This window comes from Eulemur rufifrons, chromosome 24 (genome assembly GCF_041146395.1).
Source record: "Eulemur rufifrons isolate Redbay chromosome 24, OSU_ERuf_1, whole genome shotgun sequence".
In the NCBI taxonomy this organism is placed as follows: Eukaryota; Metazoa; Chordata; class Mammalia; order Primates; family Lemuridae; genus Eulemur; species Eulemur rufifrons.
In genome coordinates this window covers 34,021,315-34,039,020 of record NC_091006.1, presented here as the reverse complement: position 1 = coordinate 34,039,020, position 17,706 = coordinate 34,021,315, and the positions used below count along the sequence as shown (strand labels likewise).

Below are 17,706 nucleotides of genomic sequence, written 5' to 3'. Positions count from 1 at the left end.
GGACGGCTAATAGCCAACTCACCACACCTTACCACTGCCCACCAGCACTGAGACCAAACTGTTCCAGTGAAGAAAATATGTGCAAATGTGTGAGTTTATTTAAAATAATGGGATACCAATAATGAAATGTAATTTTGCTATATCTTGTTCATAACATTTTAGTAGAAACATGTATTTTTAAATTTTTATTTTCATAAAACAACTCATTTAAACCATTAATGCAAGTTCTAGCTCCGTCCTGATAAGCATGAAACAAAATGGGTTCTCAACCCAAATAGTTGTTTTTTATTTTTAAAAAATATGAAATATAGAATGCAAAGGATACTATACAGTTGGCTAATTTTTGTTCCTTTTAGATTTAGGAGAACAGTAACAGTTCATTATTCTTTTAACTGGTACTTTCCATCCCTATGGCAAATGATTACTTAAAATAGAAGTGACAAGAGTGAGAAAAAGCACATATGATGTTTAAATCTCTAAAACTAACTCAAACTAACTAAGTCAAAATAACTGGCTTAATTCTGGGCTTTTTAAATACTAAAATCCCTCTACCACAAACAAATAGTATACAGTAGCAAAACAAATACAGACTTGGAAATTTTAAACTGTTTCAAAAAAGTGTGCATTCAATGAAAAGAAAACAAATAGCATTTCTAAAAGCAATATCATAAGAAAGAACTCAGTTGGAAGAATAGAAAAAGCACTGAATTTAGAATCTGGAAATCCTAGGTTTCAAATCCTGGCTCCAGCACCTAAACTAAGAGTGAGAGAAGCCTGAACACATCATTTCCTTTCAGTTAACTTCAAATATTCTGACTGGTAACGGGCATAAAATCTCTCACACATTGCTGAGATTATTTTTACCATGTAACTAGCATGTCTAAAATACTTTTAAAACTACACCACCACAATTTTGCAGATGTACCAGTACTTATATTAAAAAAGGGGAGGTTTGACATAGATCTAGATTTTGTGAGACCTGAATTTTATACAATTTGGGGTACCTCTGTTAAGAAAAAGAACACAAAATTACAAACAAAATTAGTTACAAAAGTTATAAAATGTGCACACACAGAGACCCTGAAGCTTATGCTTTGTTACCTTGACAGTACATCTACCTTTCTGGGCTGCCAGTATGGATAAATTTCTTACTGTCTTTATTTGGCAGAGAGAGAAAATTTCTACTCCCCAACTCTTTCTGGAAATATAACAGAAGTTCAAGATCAAATAATCATCAATAAACAAAACTAGTAAAATAAGTGTAGAAAAATAACGCTATTGAATAATATAGACCTGCTGCAGTTTTGAGATTTCAAGAATCAGGAAGCCTACGATCAATATATGTTAGGTGACAGCCTCGTACAGTGTGATACTCATGTATACTGACAGCAATTCTGAGTGAGAAATACTAGAATTACAAATGATTCTCAGTCCTACAGGAAAGTCCTTTAAAAGGATAATTAGGGAGTCTTCTTGCACAGGAAAAAATAAAGTCTGAATGATTTATAAGTTACTGAAAGGAACTAGTAGTTATAAAAATTGGAGCGAAAAAAGCCATTATCAAGGTTCCATATCATCACAAATCAAAGGACTAACTGAACGCCCAACAACCAAGAAAGCAATTTGTAATCTACAATTTTCATTTATTCTACAATTTAATAATCCAACTAACTAGAAAAAGTTACCAAGGCCAGGGATAATCTCTCTTTCCGAAATCATCGTCCGTCAAAGGAGAAGATATAAGAAACTGGCTATCTTTAGCCCACTTCTGGATACAGGGCATATGAAATATACAGAAACAGCCTGAACAGCTCCAAACCTAAAACAAAAGTACCAGAAATTAATATGTATGCAATGATTTCTCTTTAATTCCATAATACTTTAAAATGAGCATCACACTAAATTATTTTCAATAGCTACCTAAGGATTAAAGAAACAAAATCTTTCCTTTCATAATAGGAGGAATGTTCTTTATAAAAATGTATTTAAGTATAGAACATTTTAAAGAAAAATATTATCAATCACCCAGATTCATTCAGCTAAAAATAACTACAACTAACATTCTGTAAGGTCTTCAATATTTTTAGACATCTATTTCATATTTTTTAAAAAATGAGGTCATACTGTTCAGACTGAAATACAACTTTATAGTCTTTTTTAGAAACACAGTATAAGCATTTCCCCTATTTAATATGTTTATACAGCATGCTATTTATAGCTATACAGTACATCATATAGACTTATGTACTATAATTTAACAAATTTCTTGTTGGATGTTTAGGTTATTTCCAATTATAAACAATACTACAAAAGAAACATTAAACATAAATATGTATATATAGCCCTTTTGTTATATAAAACCTATTAATCTAGAACTTAGTGCTAAATTCTAAAAACTAGGTAAGCAAAAACTGAGAATATATATAATTTAACACATTAACTGCCATGTGAGTTATATTTAACTCATGCTAGTTTTGAGCCGGGGCTTCATAAAGCATATGTAACTCACATGTCTCTTTACCTTGGGAGCCTTGTGGTGTGCAGGCAACTCACACTGCCATGCTGTAGCATACATATTATGTGATGGGTGGCCCCCTGAGCAAAACTGTGTAGTCGGTTCATGAAAATCTTACTAATTGTTGTTTTTATTGTTACAATTAAAACTGACAATTTAATTTCATATAACTCATGCACAGAAAATAATTAAAAAAACAAATTTTTCATTAAATTAGAAAGGATCGTTTTGTTTTGAAGTTTTTGTTCTATTTTCGTAATAAAACACCATGGCCCCAAGGAAAAAAAAAATTTTTCTAATGTGGCTGGCAGTCAATGTGTTAAAAACCTAAGGAATTAATTTTTTAATTTATTTAATTATTTTAATATCTAAATTAATTTTTAAACCTGCCAATACTTTAATATAATTGATAAAAATCAGTTTTCCTTTTCTTACAACATTTTACAACTGTTTGATAAGATTAGACATGTAGTTTATTGCATAAGCTAGCAACAGCATTAACAAAAGCCAGCTTCTTAGTCTGGGTTACCCCGAAAGCAATACCTGAGGTAAGAACTCAGATGCAAGAGTGAGGGGACAAGATGGGGGAGAGGAAATGCCAACAAACAGTATATTGTTCAGGTGATTACCACTAAGGGGCACAGAAGCCAAATCCTGCAGGGGACTCCCTGAAAAGCCATGTAAAACATGCCTTGCACTACCTTAGCCCCACTCCCTAATGGAGAGGAGGCTGAGGCATTCATCTACCCCTTCCCTGGGGTGGAATATTGCCCCAGGGGGCATTAACTCCCCAGTGCTCTGTACTGGCTGAACCAATTCCCAAGGAGAAAATTTTGAGGTGGGAAAAACCACACACAGCAAACATTTAAAGTGGAATTGTACCCACGTGCAGAGACTACTCTTCCACTGCAGTGGAAGTCAGAGTAGGCCAACCAGATACGGCCAGGGAAAGGCACCTGCATCTGCTACACTCTCCTATCCAAACTGGGCATGTTAAATTTCTGATTCACTCTACATGACCAACCCATTTCATACGGCTTGATTTTCTTTCTCTGGCAATGCTGCTAAAATAGCAGTGGATTAATCTGAGCTCTAAACGCTGAGTCTATCATATTTAGTCATCACTACTCCTTAATTACTTCATTAATGCCCTTTTAAATTTACATATAGGTCATAGCTCCTCCAAGGACATGAGTTACATCTGAATCTCTCTCTCCCCAACAACCCTAGCCACTTCCCATGATGCCTTTGACACAGGAGAAACTGAGTAATAAACCATTAAGTGTCTCTGTCAAGTCCCACTTCCCTGAAGGCAGGGACCATATCTTTTTATAAACCCACAGAAAATAAAGAAATATATAATACATTTTCACATTTCATATTTGTGGGAATCTCTAAAATATGGATACTAAACATGCTTTATCAAATTGACATGCATTAAAACTGAAAATACTTGCTTCAGTTATAGTAATAGTGCTAAAAATATCAAATGCTCGTTTAGAGGCAATTTTTTTTAATTATAGATTTATAAAATGATCAATTCATATATAAAATTCTCAAATGAAGCATTTTTAAACAAAAATAAGCAAAAGAATAACTACTGGTTAAGAATTATAAATGCAAATAACAGATTTTGGGGAGATATATTAAAATAGATAAGGAGAAAAACTTACTGCTTGGTTTCTCTTCACTGAAGCAATACAAATTAAGCACGTCATAGCCCCTGCTTGAAAAGCTTCATTTACATACTGTTTTGTTCGCTCTAATTCACGTATATCTCCATCTTAAAATTTAAAAATTGAAAATCTCATGTTAAGCAACATCTGAAAACGACACAAACTCACTAAGAGCACATTACGTGAGATATGTCTAGCAATATCAACTGCCCAAACTGTAGCTGAAAAATCTAATGAGCCACGAAGAGGTCACAAAGTTTATGCATTAAATCTCATGCACTTGGTTCAAAAACAGTACCTCAGCTCTCTCCCAGCATACGCTTGCTTTTTTTGCTGTTAGAGTCCTTAACAAATTTGGTGGGGGCAGAGCCGCAGGCAAGAGCAGCAAGATGGAGTGTCGTAAGGGAAGGCATACCAAAAAACTAAGTGTGAAAGGAATTGAAAAGTCAAAACCGAGTAGAGCCAGTTGGTATAAATATAAGCACAAGTGTGTGTGTGTCTGTTTAGCATGTAGCATATCATAATAAAAACCTGTTGAATGAAAAGACCTTGAGGTCATTACAGCACGATAACTACATTTCATTATAAAATGTTCTGCTTAAAAAGGGAGAATAAACTTTTTAGAAAAAAAATTACTAGACAGTATTTTAAGTAATTATTGAGCACTTATTTGCTAGACACTGGACTATTAGTATTGCACTAGGATTAAATGAATTATGATCTTCATTTCACAGATGAGAAAACTGAGGCACCAAACAATTAAGTAACTTCAGTTTGTCTACAAAGTGAGCCTTCTTAACCTCCATGCTATGCTTTGGAGAGAAGTTACTGCAAGAAGGGGCAAGAAATAACAAGTGACAGCAAAATTAAAGACAGAACAAGTACCCTAACGCCCAAATGATACCAAAAGGGCAGTCATCTGAGTCACTTTTAGTATAAGAGAAATAAGCCTGTATGTCTTTAGTACAATAAAGATCACTCAACAGAGGTTAACTGAACTGCCAAGAAAAGTAGACTAACAGCATAAACTACCATAAGTACAGAACTTACCATGGCAGCAACTCGGTTGAAATCAAAATTTAAGTTGCCAGAAAGAAAGAATACATAAATAAAACATTTGGATAAGTCTTTAATATCTAAAATCACCTAAGTAGACACAGCACTTATGAAAGCTTGCCCTGCTATGACATAAACGTTATTTATGCGATTTGAAGAGAAACCAGAGCATAAATGTTATTTATGAATAGTATATTAAACAAAATACATGTGAAAGTACTCTCAAAATGATAAACGATAAAACTATTAAAGACAATTGCTTTATTTCAAATAAACATTGAAGTTTTGAAAATATCCTTAAAACCAGAATTTGTAAATCACATTGTGTGCTTATTTTGCTTTTCAACACAGCAGGCTTTCACAAATATATAACATTTTAAATTTCATCTAATTTAGCAGCAAAACCACATAAAATGAGATTTAAGAACAAGACAGAATAGGCTTTTACAAAATAAAACCTAACCTTATATTTATAAAATTTATGTAAAATTTCTTTAGAACTTATATTAAGGTCTGGCTTCAGCAATAAAGTATACTGCCCAGCATGTCACCGTGGATAGCATGGCATTTGCAGCCATACATTTTAAAAAGATCACTGTGGCAACTGAAGAAAAATGGTACGCAGAGACCAAGACTGGAAGCAGGAAGTGCCAGTTAGGAGTCAGTTATAGCAGATAAAGCAAAAAGTGACCTTGAGCAAGTTATCTAAGGTATCTCAGCTTTCTCATCTGTGGATTTAATCCACATATTAAACAGCTATAAAGGCTTGAACTAAGCAGCATCTTTATTCTAACTCATGCTCAAACTCTGCTGTTTTTCTGATTCTGTTGTACTAACAGTCTTGAATCCTGACATCACTGGGCTTACATTCCTCCAGAAAGCACCACATAATAACTAAGGAACACAGCAGTATGGAGGAGGAGAAGAGAGCTGATGTGGGGCCTTATGATCAAGGGAAGATATGTTTCAAAAGACACAGATGCATTTTTTAAAAGACAAGGAAGAAGTGAAGCAGCTATGGCAGAAAATCTCTAATAATCAAGCCACAAAAATATATTAAACATTATAGCAAACAGACATACAGCATATACTATACAACAGGTACTACTGTTAGCACTATAGTACTTACACATGTTGACATATTTCATCCTAACAACTCTAGGGTATTTACTATCTTTATAACTAAGAAGAAAATGAGCCCCTGAGATGCTAAATAATATGTCCAACATGATACAGCCAAAGAGCAGAGCCAAGATCCAAATCTTGGCAATCTGGCTCAAGAGTCAATGTTCTTAGCCATTGTATCATGTGCTTTTTCTCCATAAATAGGTACAAGAGCAGCAGTCTAATCTACCTCAGAATTTTTCTGCTTTTATACAGAAAATGCAGTCAGCCCTGTAATGGTTCTAAAGTTAAATAAAATAGTTTTAAACCCAGCTCTGCCAATTAGTGATCATGTAGCTCTAGGAAAGTCACTTCTCCTCTGCAGAGCTGTTTCCTAGAGAATTTCTAAGGTTTCTTCTGGTTGTAACAGGATACTAAAGTAAGAAAAAGAACCAAGGGAGCTATGCACACATATTACTAATATAAAGATATATAAACAATGTAACATATCTACAAATATATTGATGATGTTGCTATTACATGCAAGAATGTTTCTAATAATGACTTTAAAGTATAAAATGCAGAAAGCTTAGGAGTATTAACATTTTAAATAATCTGTTTTTACACTTAATGCCAAGTGGTACACAGCAACATCACTTTGGCCCTCTCTCACGTAAACAAACATGGCTTTAGGAGCAACCCAGATATAAACAATAGATAACGTGAATGTACACGTCAAACCTGAGGAGATTTAGCTTTAAAATAAGTATGAAAATCCATGTTATGAATAAGACATAAAATAAGGGAATAAATCAAATAGATTTTAAGATACATTTAACATGATGAAAGAGATAAAAATGAAGAATAGACTGAAGGGGGTATAAAAAAGTCCTCTAGTCCAATCAAATCCCAACCAGGAAAAACTTGCCCTGGCTCACCTCTCAGGGAGCTCTGGCAGCTCCCACCAAGCATTCTATTGAAATGCCTCCCATGACTGTTAAAGAGCCACTGCCATTCTATTAATACTTGCTTTACGGAAAGATTAGTGCTACACAACATATAACTCAGATAGCAAAATGTACAAAAATTCAACTCTATAATGCAAAATGCTCATTCTTAACATCCAAAAACTATTCCATACAGAATAAAGGTGTTACCCAAAACGTGTCAGGAATATCCTTTCATTAATGTCAAAAAAGTCAAAATTTAAAAGATCAGTACCTGTCTGAGTTGTGTATGTTATAAATGTATTGGCAACTATTTTTCCCTGTTTTCCTTCAAAATCTTCATCTCCTTCATCTTCAGATGAAGAGCTAAAGCGTTCTTCCACAAGTTTTTTGGCTGCAGCTTGATTAGCCTTCTTGATTTCCTCAAATTTCCTCTGAGACGTTAGCTCTGTTTAAAAGAAAAAAAAAATGGTTTTATATCTGCAAAACAATCTTTCAAAATGCAAGGCATGATGTGGTAATATATCATTTTTAAGCATAAATTTGACAGTAACTTTTATAGCATTCTTATTATAATCCATGAGAAAAAGTATTTTCAAATTCCTTGACACAACTAAAGAAAATAAAGACCACAACAAAAACTTCCACTTTTGGAAGTTTCCTGCTAAACGCAGCAAATTGTTATGGAAACAGAGTGATTAATAACTCAAAAGAATTACAGAAGTATGATAAGTATCAACAAACTGGTGATCAACCTCACAATAAAGATTAACAAAAATTAAATGGGATGTTTTAAAATAATATTGTACACAGTGATTTTTAAGAGGTGGGGGAACAAGTCCACTAGGAGCACACAAGAATCAGAGAAGGTGGGTACTTCAAACCGCCCTCTTCTGAACTACAGCCCAACCCACCAAACAGTACACAGACAGTACTCACTGTTTACCCAATAGATTTATATCTGCTTCTTAGAAAGTTCAAGAACTTTCTGCCATTTGTGGGCTTTTTGACATTTTTGTAGTAACAAAAAAATATATTTCACATTAATCCACACAAAATGTTGTTAACATGGAAAATGAGCCTCTTTACAACTTCATTCCAAAAAGAATGTTAAATAGTTTTGGATTAGTTCTTCTACTTTTTCTTTAGCACCGTCTGTACTTTTCATTTTTGTTACTTGATTAAATAATCATGCAAAACAGAATTAGATTACTTCATTGCACATACTCCCAATGAGACTTCAGACTTCTTGAGAGCAAGAAATCATAGGAATTTTCTTCAAGCACTAAGTATCAATAAGCTCTATGGGCAGCAACCCTAGTTTAAGAAAAGAGCCATAAACCTGAATTGATCTGAATTCATTAGTGCCCATATGGGAAAGATTTTAAATTTACTAACTTAAAATTCACTTTATACTTGAAACTGATAAGCCACTACCAAGATAAACTCTCCTAGGTGGTGTATTTGTACCTGATGATGTTTTATCTTTTATTTCCCTCATGAACCATTTTCCTTTTCCTGTTGCAGCCAGTTTAGTTGGGGATTATCAACCAAAACTGATTAGTTCAAGTAAAATTGCAAGAAAATGTATATAGTGCTTCCCTAGGAAATCTTCTTCTAGTACTAAGGAAAAAAGTAATGGCGACAAGATGTATGATTCAAAACTTGTACAATAAGAGGATTGATAAATGTCATTAATCTATGGGAAATTAGCGATTAAAGATGCATAAGAAAAAAAGGCTGAACTGGACAGATATAATGAAAACATTCATAACCTGATGAAAGTATTTACTTTACCTAACACCATCTCAAAGAAAGTTAAAGACGAGTTGACAAAGCAACATTCTCACACATTATTTCTTACAATCAAATCTCAATCATCCAGGTAGAGAAGGTATGTTTTCATTCTACCCACAAAATCGAAGAAAGTTTATCAAAACTGTTCACAGATCGCCAAATTAAATGCCTCACCACCACTACGATCATAAGTTCAGTAACTGAAAGCTAAGAGAATACCACCTAACTTTAAAATTAGCCTGGGAGAAAAACCACTCAGAAGCTTAATTTTGCTCCCCTCCCCCAAAAAACATATTCTGAAAAATACATTCCAAACACAAAAATAAGATGATTTCAAGGAATATCCCTTTGGCCCCATGCACAATTGTGTGTAAGTGCTCTCAGGCTCCACTAAAACCTGGTCTTGAATGAAGGGTATCGATATATCCAAGGCAACACCACATACATCCACCAAAAGACATGAAATTTGTGCAAAGGTATCACAGTGGAGGGAGCTACTACAAGTTTAAGTGCCAACAAGAAATAGACAAGTAACGTCAATAAACAAAGGCAATGTGGTAAAGATGGCAAATGACAACTGGCCCCAGAAGTAGGACAGAGAATGTGAGATGGAGTGCCCAGGCCCAAACTAAATAGGGTTTCTGCTACTCGGTCCAGCCGACTATTGCCAGGCACAAAGACAGTAAAGCCACAAGATCTTATTTTACAAAAATAAAAATAAAAACTGTTAACCAGATTTTTATGAGATTTTAAAAACAATGAACACACACACTGACAACCCATCCAGATTTAAAACACTGTGTTAACCAAACAACACTACAGACCACGGGGGCCACAATTTACAACTTATGGTCTAAGGACTCAGGTAGGCAAAAAAAAAAAAAAAACACTGAAGGGAAAAGTACTGAACAGAGAAGTAACAAAGGTGGTAGCAACTCAAACTAAGATGAAAGAGGCGCGATGGCAATCTGCCTAGAAGGACGAAAAGAGCAGCTACCTGAAATGTCTGAGAAGTGGGCCGGACAAGAAACTCCCGAAGGAGGGTAAAAGAAGTGAATGAGGGAGGGCGAGGGCAAACTGCCTTAGAAGGCATCCAGGTGAGACCGAGGACGGGAGCCATTCTCACCACTGGCTACGGACGTCTGCAGCGCTCCGGGTCCCGCGGGGCCGCGCCTGCTGCCTGCGGCCGCCGTGGTCGCGGCTCCTCCGGGGCTGGGGCCGGAAGGAACGGCGCCCACCGACCCCTTTTCTCGCCCTCCCCCGGCGCCGCGGAGATGGACTCCATTTCCCGGGGAGGGGGCTGCAGTGGCCCGTCCTCGGGCTCGGCCTCGGCCGCCGGCCACCTGGCGCCAGGAAGCTTCCATCCCTGCAGAGGAAAAAAAAAACAGTGGAAGGAGCGTGAGCGCGGCGGGTACCAAGGCGGAAGAAAGGGTTAGTGGGGAAAAGCAGTGTGAGGGGCCGAGCGAGCAGGGTCACTGTAGGTCGCGGCCCTGTCTCTCCCGGAGGGCGAGTCCCCGCTAAGCCCTGGCTCCGGAGATGGACGGAAGAGGGAGAGGACTAGGTAAAGAGATGAACCGCGGAGCGAGGAGCACTCAGCGCTGAGGAGAGAAAGCCGGGGAGAAGGAAAGCGCCTCCTCAGCTTCTAGGGCAGCGTGGTGGCGGGAGAGCGGCAAACTGACCCTGCAGCTCCCGCCGGGAACCGACTGCAGCTGCGGACCCCACGGAAAGCTACGTCTCCTTACCGACGGTGCCCGCCCCCAGCGACTACAACTCCCAGAAGCCCCCGCCCGCCGGCCGCAGAACGCGTGGCAGCACTGACCACTTCCTTATCCGGGAGAGTGGGCGGGGACGCCGGGCGCGTGCGCACACCTAGACAGGCCCTTCGGAACTACAGCTCCCGGCGTGCTCTGGGGTTCGGGAGGGACCGACGGCCCGAGGAGCGCGCGGTGGGGAGGTGCTGCAGACCTCACAATTTGCGGCTGCCCCAAACCCAGCAGGGTATCGGGGTGTGTCCTTCATTTGCTCTCGGTCATCTTTGACCTTGCTCCAGGGCTTGCTAGTGGCGGAAGGTGTCAACCTGAAATAATCAAAAGCGTCAGAATCTAATTTAAGGAGAGTTTATTCAAACGCAAAGTTTGAGGATAGCCCACCCGGAAATCCCAACTCCAAGGAATGGAGTCCGCCTTCTGAAGTAAAGTTAAGGTTTCATTTTTATAGTCAGAGGCAGAGGGGTTTTTTAGCAGGATTACTGCAATTTTCATAGAAGGTTGGTGCATAGTTAGAACAATTTGGTTATAGGTAGTGTTTGTTTTTTGAGAAGGGTACCTTGAACATGTTTTACAGAAGGTGTAATAGTGGGTTTTCTGTCATCTGGTCTAAGGCAAAGCAGGACAGCAAAGGGGAAGTAAATCTATAACAAGGATCATTAATTAAGAAGGCAGGAGGTTTTGTCCCTGACATCTCTAGTTCTCTCTAGTAATTGTGCTGAACAATACGTAATAAATAAGGAAGTGAGTGCATAATCTGAGAAGCAGAAGTTGTAACCGTATGTGACTCAGATCACAGTTACATCTCTCTGAAGGATTCGAGTGTTTGGGCAGTTCCAACAGCTTTTAAGTTTTATGTATGTTCACAGAGAATTCTCACTAGCAGGAAAAGCACGTACAGTGAAAAGACTTCAAGGTTGGCCCCTGTGAAGGAGGGATAACTGGGGGAGAGTTGTAGGAAAGTGGCTCAACTGGGGAAAGTGCCCTTCTAAATTGCTAGAGCAATGTAGAAAACAAATCTGAAGCCTGTTATTATCATAGTCTTTTATAGTTTACAATGAGCTTTCCCTGCACTATGCTGATTTTTACCTTCACAACAGCTCCCTAAAGTAGATTTTATCAAGGAAAATAGCTGAGAATGAGGACCTAAATCTTTTTGAGTTTGCTGAGTTTTCCAGTAAGATATATATACTGATAGATTCCAAAAATTCATTTTGGGGTCTGTCTAGGATTCAGAAATATATTGATTGCTGTTTGGGATTATATAATCCTTATGTAATCCTTCAATTTAATTAATTCCCCTACATTAATCATAAATATCTAATATTTAGATAGTGTTTGTTAAGTGCCAGGCACTGTTCAAAGTGTTTTACATATATGTATTAATTAATTTGGTACTTGCAATAACCCTATTTGTTATCCCATTTTACAGCTGAGGATACTGAGGCACAGAGAGGTTAAGTAATTTGCCCTTGATCAAACAGCAAAGAAGTGGTAAAGGCAGGATATAAACCAAGTACTCTGACATTAGAAACCATGTTTTTAACCTCTTACTATATATATTGCCCATACATTATTCAAACTCAAAATTAATATCCCTGAGAATATGATAACTTCATTTTGGCTAGAAACTAAGAGGCACGCATTGACTTTCTCAACACTGCATTTGTATAAGGACTATTAGTTTAAAGCTGCAATCAGCTTTAAAAGTTTTAAAAGTCTAAAGTTAGACTTTTCTACTGTGGAGTTTTCTGATGCAGGAAATGAGCACTTATGGTCAGAGAGAACACAGTGATGGTCACTGAGTAATGACCAAGAAATATTGAGTGGCTAAAGAGGGAGATCCTTCTTAGAATTATGTCATATGCCAAAGATCTGGATGAGTAATATTTTAGACAGCTAAAAGAAGTGATACATTTTTGATTCCTTGAGGGTTTTAAAACAGGTTAGATATCATTTCATCAGGTATTACTCAGGTAAGCGCAGTACTAGTTAACCTGACATTGAAGATTCCTTTCCAGGCTTGCTAGTGGATTACTCTGTTGAGTTTACTTTGGGGGTTTGCCTCAAAACTATGATGCTAGAAACATGATACTTCTTAACGTGGACTGGCATCTAATACTTCTAAAGTTATTAGGTGTGTTTACTTCTGCAATTACTGTGTTCTCTTGAAGAGAAAAAATCTGAGAAATCCTAGTTCTGGGTAAACTCAATGCACCTTTCAAAACGCGCTTGCCATTCATCTGTGATCTAATAAAAGACTATTTCTCTGACTGTGTTCAAAGAAAAATCCTAGAAAAGAACCAGAAGAGAAACCTCTTCGAGTGAGTTTGACACTAAGATATCACCTTAAAAAATATAGAACCAGCTGGGAGCAGGATAATTCATTAGTAGGGTATGGCCTCAAGAAATAACAGGAAACAACTCTAAATAAGGTATGTTTCATTCCTGGGGATAGCAATGTGAGAAACTGTTTTGATGTTTTGTATGAAGAAACTTCCAGAATATTTACTATTTTGTATTTTCCATCCCTCCGCTATTACCTGATTTTCCACATCTGCCTAAGCTAAAGTGAATTTGTTTCTCTTCTAGGCAATTCTACCTACCATTCTTTGGAAGAATGGTGGTGTTGCTGTTGAATTGCTGGTAGTGCCCCATTAATTAATCATAAAATCAATTTAGTAGTGGCAACAAGCATTTTTTAAAAGAACTAAAATGGAACAGAAAAAATAGAAAGTTCCCTAGTGCATTGTATGTTATGAAGGGAAGTGTTCTTCTCTGAAAGGTTTGTTACAGCTGTGTTTTCTGGGCCACAATACAAAATGCGTTTTTTACTGTGGGTGGTAATCAAGGAAGTTTGAATGAGACTGCCTTAGAAAGAGTTGCCCTTGTTATTGCACCTGTCCTCAGTCCTCAGAATCATTTGGTCCCCAGTAAGAACAGCCTTCCTGGAGTTTCTGCTATTTATCTACTGTGCTGTTTTAGAACTGCAGCAAACACTAGGGTAAGTCCAAGCAGTAAAGCAAACTCAGGGGCAACTGGATCACTCTGTTTGTCCCACTCTTGGCTTTAGGACTAGGTGAGCATTAAGGTCTCTTTGTACTGTGAGATACGGTGTTCCTTGTGTCTTAATTATCAAAGATAGGTCCGGAATTTTTCAGCTTTCAAGGAAACTTCATACACGGAATGTCAGAGGATGTGGTGAATTGGTGAATGTTGTCTTTCCATTCTCTTAATAATCATCTGGGTTTCTTTATTGTTTCTCTTGGTGGTGTTTGTTTTTTTAAGCATATTTCTTTTAGCGTTTGTTTTTCTGGACTGGAGTTCCACGTCCCCTCCCCCGTCACCATTTATTCACATGTAGCAACTCTATCAGCCTTTTAGTCATTCTCTAGACCCTCCGATAAGATATATTCAGGGTTCATGTAACAGCAGTGCATACATACAATTATCTAAGTTCAGATATGCAGTGATTTTCTACTAATGCAAGAAAATGTTTCTTCTTAGAAGTTTTTCCTAGTGAAACCAATCCTTTTTGTGATGTTTTTGTAATTCCTCACTGGGAACGTTACACGTTACAAAACTCCTTATCCAAGCCTCAACTGTACTTGATTGCTTACAGCCAGTCATTTGAAAAGTATAATTTGAATTCTCTCACCCCAAGTGTACTCCAGTGGAACTTAGCCATACTGAATTTATCCAGTGGAGTTTATCCATTCTAAAGCTCATCCACCGGTTTTAAGATCATGTTTAAAGATGTTAAGTATGACCATTGTCACCAGGGTAAATACCTAGAGAATCTATTTATCCTTACCATTTATTTTATGGTATTTGTTCCCAATCTCTTATACAGTTTAAAAAATAATCAACATCATCGTTGTGATAACTTTTTGCAAGTTTAAATAAATGATACCTAGTGATATCCTTTCGTCCACAAGCTATTTGCAACTCAGATAGACTATTTAAGTATGTTTGAGAGGATCATACGACTTGAGGAGAGCAAGCGTAACTGGGCTTAGAGAGCAAATGCTCAGTCCACATTGCCAAGATCCATGGGACAGTATGTTTGATCGCAAATACGTGTTTGAAATATGGTTAATCTATATATTTTCATATTTTTGTGATTTTTTAATATCTGTATATATTTATAGAGTACATATGATATTTTGATATGTACATACAATGTGTATGAATCAAATCAGGGTAATTGGGGTGTCCATCACCTCAAGCATTTATCACTTCTTTGTGTTAGGAACATTCCAGTTCCACTCTTTGTGATTATTTTTGACCGCTCTCTGAGCTGCGAGGAAGCACATGGCTTTCTGGTTTGGCATGGAAGCCTGGGGAACAGGCCCTCTCTTGAGGTAAAAGATAGAAACGTGACTAGGTCAGTGGTGTTAAATCAACAAGTCTATATTAAGGGGTTTAATATCAAGGTATAGATAAGGAACTTCTAAAAGAGGGAAGAAATGTCTATTATTTCAGTTCAGGAAAAAAAAAATGACTAATTTTTTTCCGTCACCAAAGAGTCTTGTTTCTCTTTAATCAATGAATTTCAATTTCCCAATTATTTTAGATATAAAAATAAAAGGAATATAATCATAGCAAATTTCATATTATTGGCATATGATTCTTTGGTAATTTTATATATTTTGTGCTCTTTAGGCATTGCAAAATTACATGTGAATGGAACAATGGAAATATTAAATATCTGCAATGTAGATCTATTAATTATCAGTATTTTTTTTGCAAACTGAGGAGCTGGAAGTGACTTACTAAATTTGAAAATGAGTGGAAATAATTATATTCTTATCTTAGCGATGCCCCGATAATGGTAGGCAAATATTCACCGCTGAGTGCCACTGGGTGGCTCGTCTGTCATTCTTTCAGGGGGGACTAAGCAATGAGGCTGGTTCAGGAGACCACGGAACTCCATGGACGGTGGTGCCACCAGGGTCCCTGTGTTCCTCCACATCGTGAATCTTTGTGACAAACCCAGGAAACACACTCCCTGCTCTCTGAAGAACTAACCCAAGTAGCTCCTTGGACCAAGTCCAGCTGGCTGAAGCGTGGCCTAGATAAAAAATGATGAACCTAATTGGAAAGAGGAGGAATTGGCAATCTGACAAGAAATCCAATAGCAACTTTTTTTAAGGGCCAGCATTGTCAGACTGATGAGTAATTTTGTGGTAAATCGCTATTTTCAGAATCCCAAAGGGATGCACTGATGAAAAATGCATTCTTTCACCTCTAACTAGTCAGGAAATCAAGAGCCAGACGTGAAATGCAATTCTAGAAAGTATTGTCTCGAATTTACTCAATATGCATTCTGACCACAGATAGCAGGAATCTTATCACCGAGCAGAACCTCATAAAGCACTCGCCTTGGTCTTTGTAGAAAGCAATCAAGTACAACGTCATAGTGAAGTAAACACTGAACAAAGGATCAAAAGTTCAGGCTTTGCTGGGGGCACAGTGGCTCAGGCCTGTAATCCCAGTGCTTTGGGAGGCTAAGGCAGGAGGATCACTTGAGGCTAGGAGGATTGCTTGAGCCTAGGAGTTAGAGGTTGCAATGAGCTATGATTGCACCACCACCCTCGTTTCTATGTTTGTAAAATGAGGCGGGGTGGAATAGATGATCTTTGGGGTCTTTCTGCATTTTTTGCATTCTCCATTCCCTCGCCTTGAATTTCCGTTTTCTTCCTTCTTTACCTAGAGATAAACTAGTGCATGGAATATCAAACTATTTCTTCTTAATCTATACACCTGTTGTTTGGTATTTTATATTGAGCAGTCTATAAACTTGGAAACCCATTAATACAATTTCGGTAATCATAAGGAAGAATATCACCTAAATTGACAGCGTCCTAGACAGTCTTACTTCCAACACTGTTAGAACAAATCAATAGTTTTCAAACTTTTCAAAGCAATGGACTTTTTTTTAAGTAAAAATGCAAACTGAATTTTAATATAAATGCTGTTTGCTTCATTTCCTTGCTTTTGCTTATCTATAATACATGTCTTACACACTGGTAAAAAGCTTTTCTTAATGTAATTATCATGATTCCCTTGGCGAATTTTCTGAAATTAAGAAATATTTAAATGCTTCAATTTATCTTGTTGCTTTATCCACTAAATTTACTTTTCAAATTTTATTTCATCAGATTTTTTTTCACACTGGTATCTATTTTGCTATACTAAAGCCTTCTGGAAATATCCACGTCAGAAAAAATTGTTTTTTATTCCCAAAATGCACTGATTTTACTGCTTGTAATTTCTATAAAGAAAAATAGTGTTTGGCTTCGAAGGGTATAATCATAGGCCAACATTGCCACCTCATGGTAAGAAGATTAATCACATCATATTTTAAGTTGGAACAGTTGGTATTTTTAAAACGTATGCAAAATGTTGAAGCAATATCTTCCTATGAGAACACTACATTATAACAGAGTTGGGGAAGGGGAGAGTAAACACTTATCGGACATATTGGCAAGACTAGAAGATTTAGTGTATATTCCCTCACTGAACTGCCATCCCAGAGTCCCCGAATTCTCTCCCTCATCTCCTCTCAGCTGCAGGTATTGAGGATCTTCAACTTCAGCCTTAGCTCCTCCCCTCCCCTCCCCTCCCCTCCCCTCCTCACCCCGCAAAGCCTGTTCTGGTTCTAATACGTTTGGAGTCTAGAGTCAGCTCGGAATATGGCTGTCTCTGGATTGTTAAAAGGTGAGCTCCCGCTTTGGCATCCGCATGTACCCAAGTCACGAGTTTCCCCAAAGCCACATGTTTCCTATCTTTCTAAAAACAATTCCCAGGTGTCCAAATGAGAACCCTTACCACCAGCTTAG

The 17,706-nt window shown here is 37.3% G+C and overlaps 1 protein-coding gene across 2 annotated transcripts in view; it reads right to left on the bottom strand.

The window, feature by feature from the left end:
* The window catches only part of NFXL1 (nuclear transcription factor, X-box binding like 1), a 47,230-nt gene extending 36,344 nt beyond the window's left edge, over positions 1–10,886 (bottom strand). Inside the window, exons 1-5 of one of the 2 annotated variants that reach the window (XM_069457070.1) lie at positions 10,838–10,886; positions 10,222–10,461; positions 7,573–7,746; positions 4,189–4,298; positions 1,686–1,819 (exon numbers count right to left, since the gene is read on the bottom strand). In XM_069457070.1, coding sequence (XP_069313171.1) covers positions 1,686–1,819; positions 4,189–4,298; positions 7,573–7,746; positions 10,222–10,459 — 656 coding nt within the window. In that variant the 5' untranslated portion in view covers positions 10,460–10,461; positions 10,838–10,886. Of the gene's footprint in view, positions 1–1,685; positions 1,820–4,188; positions 4,299–7,572; positions 7,747–10,221; positions 10,462–10,774; positions 10,805–10,837 lie in introns of those variants that run through there. The other variant, XM_069457069.1, reaches the window with a different exon arrangement.
* Positions 10,887–17,706: the final 6,820 nt, after the last annotated feature.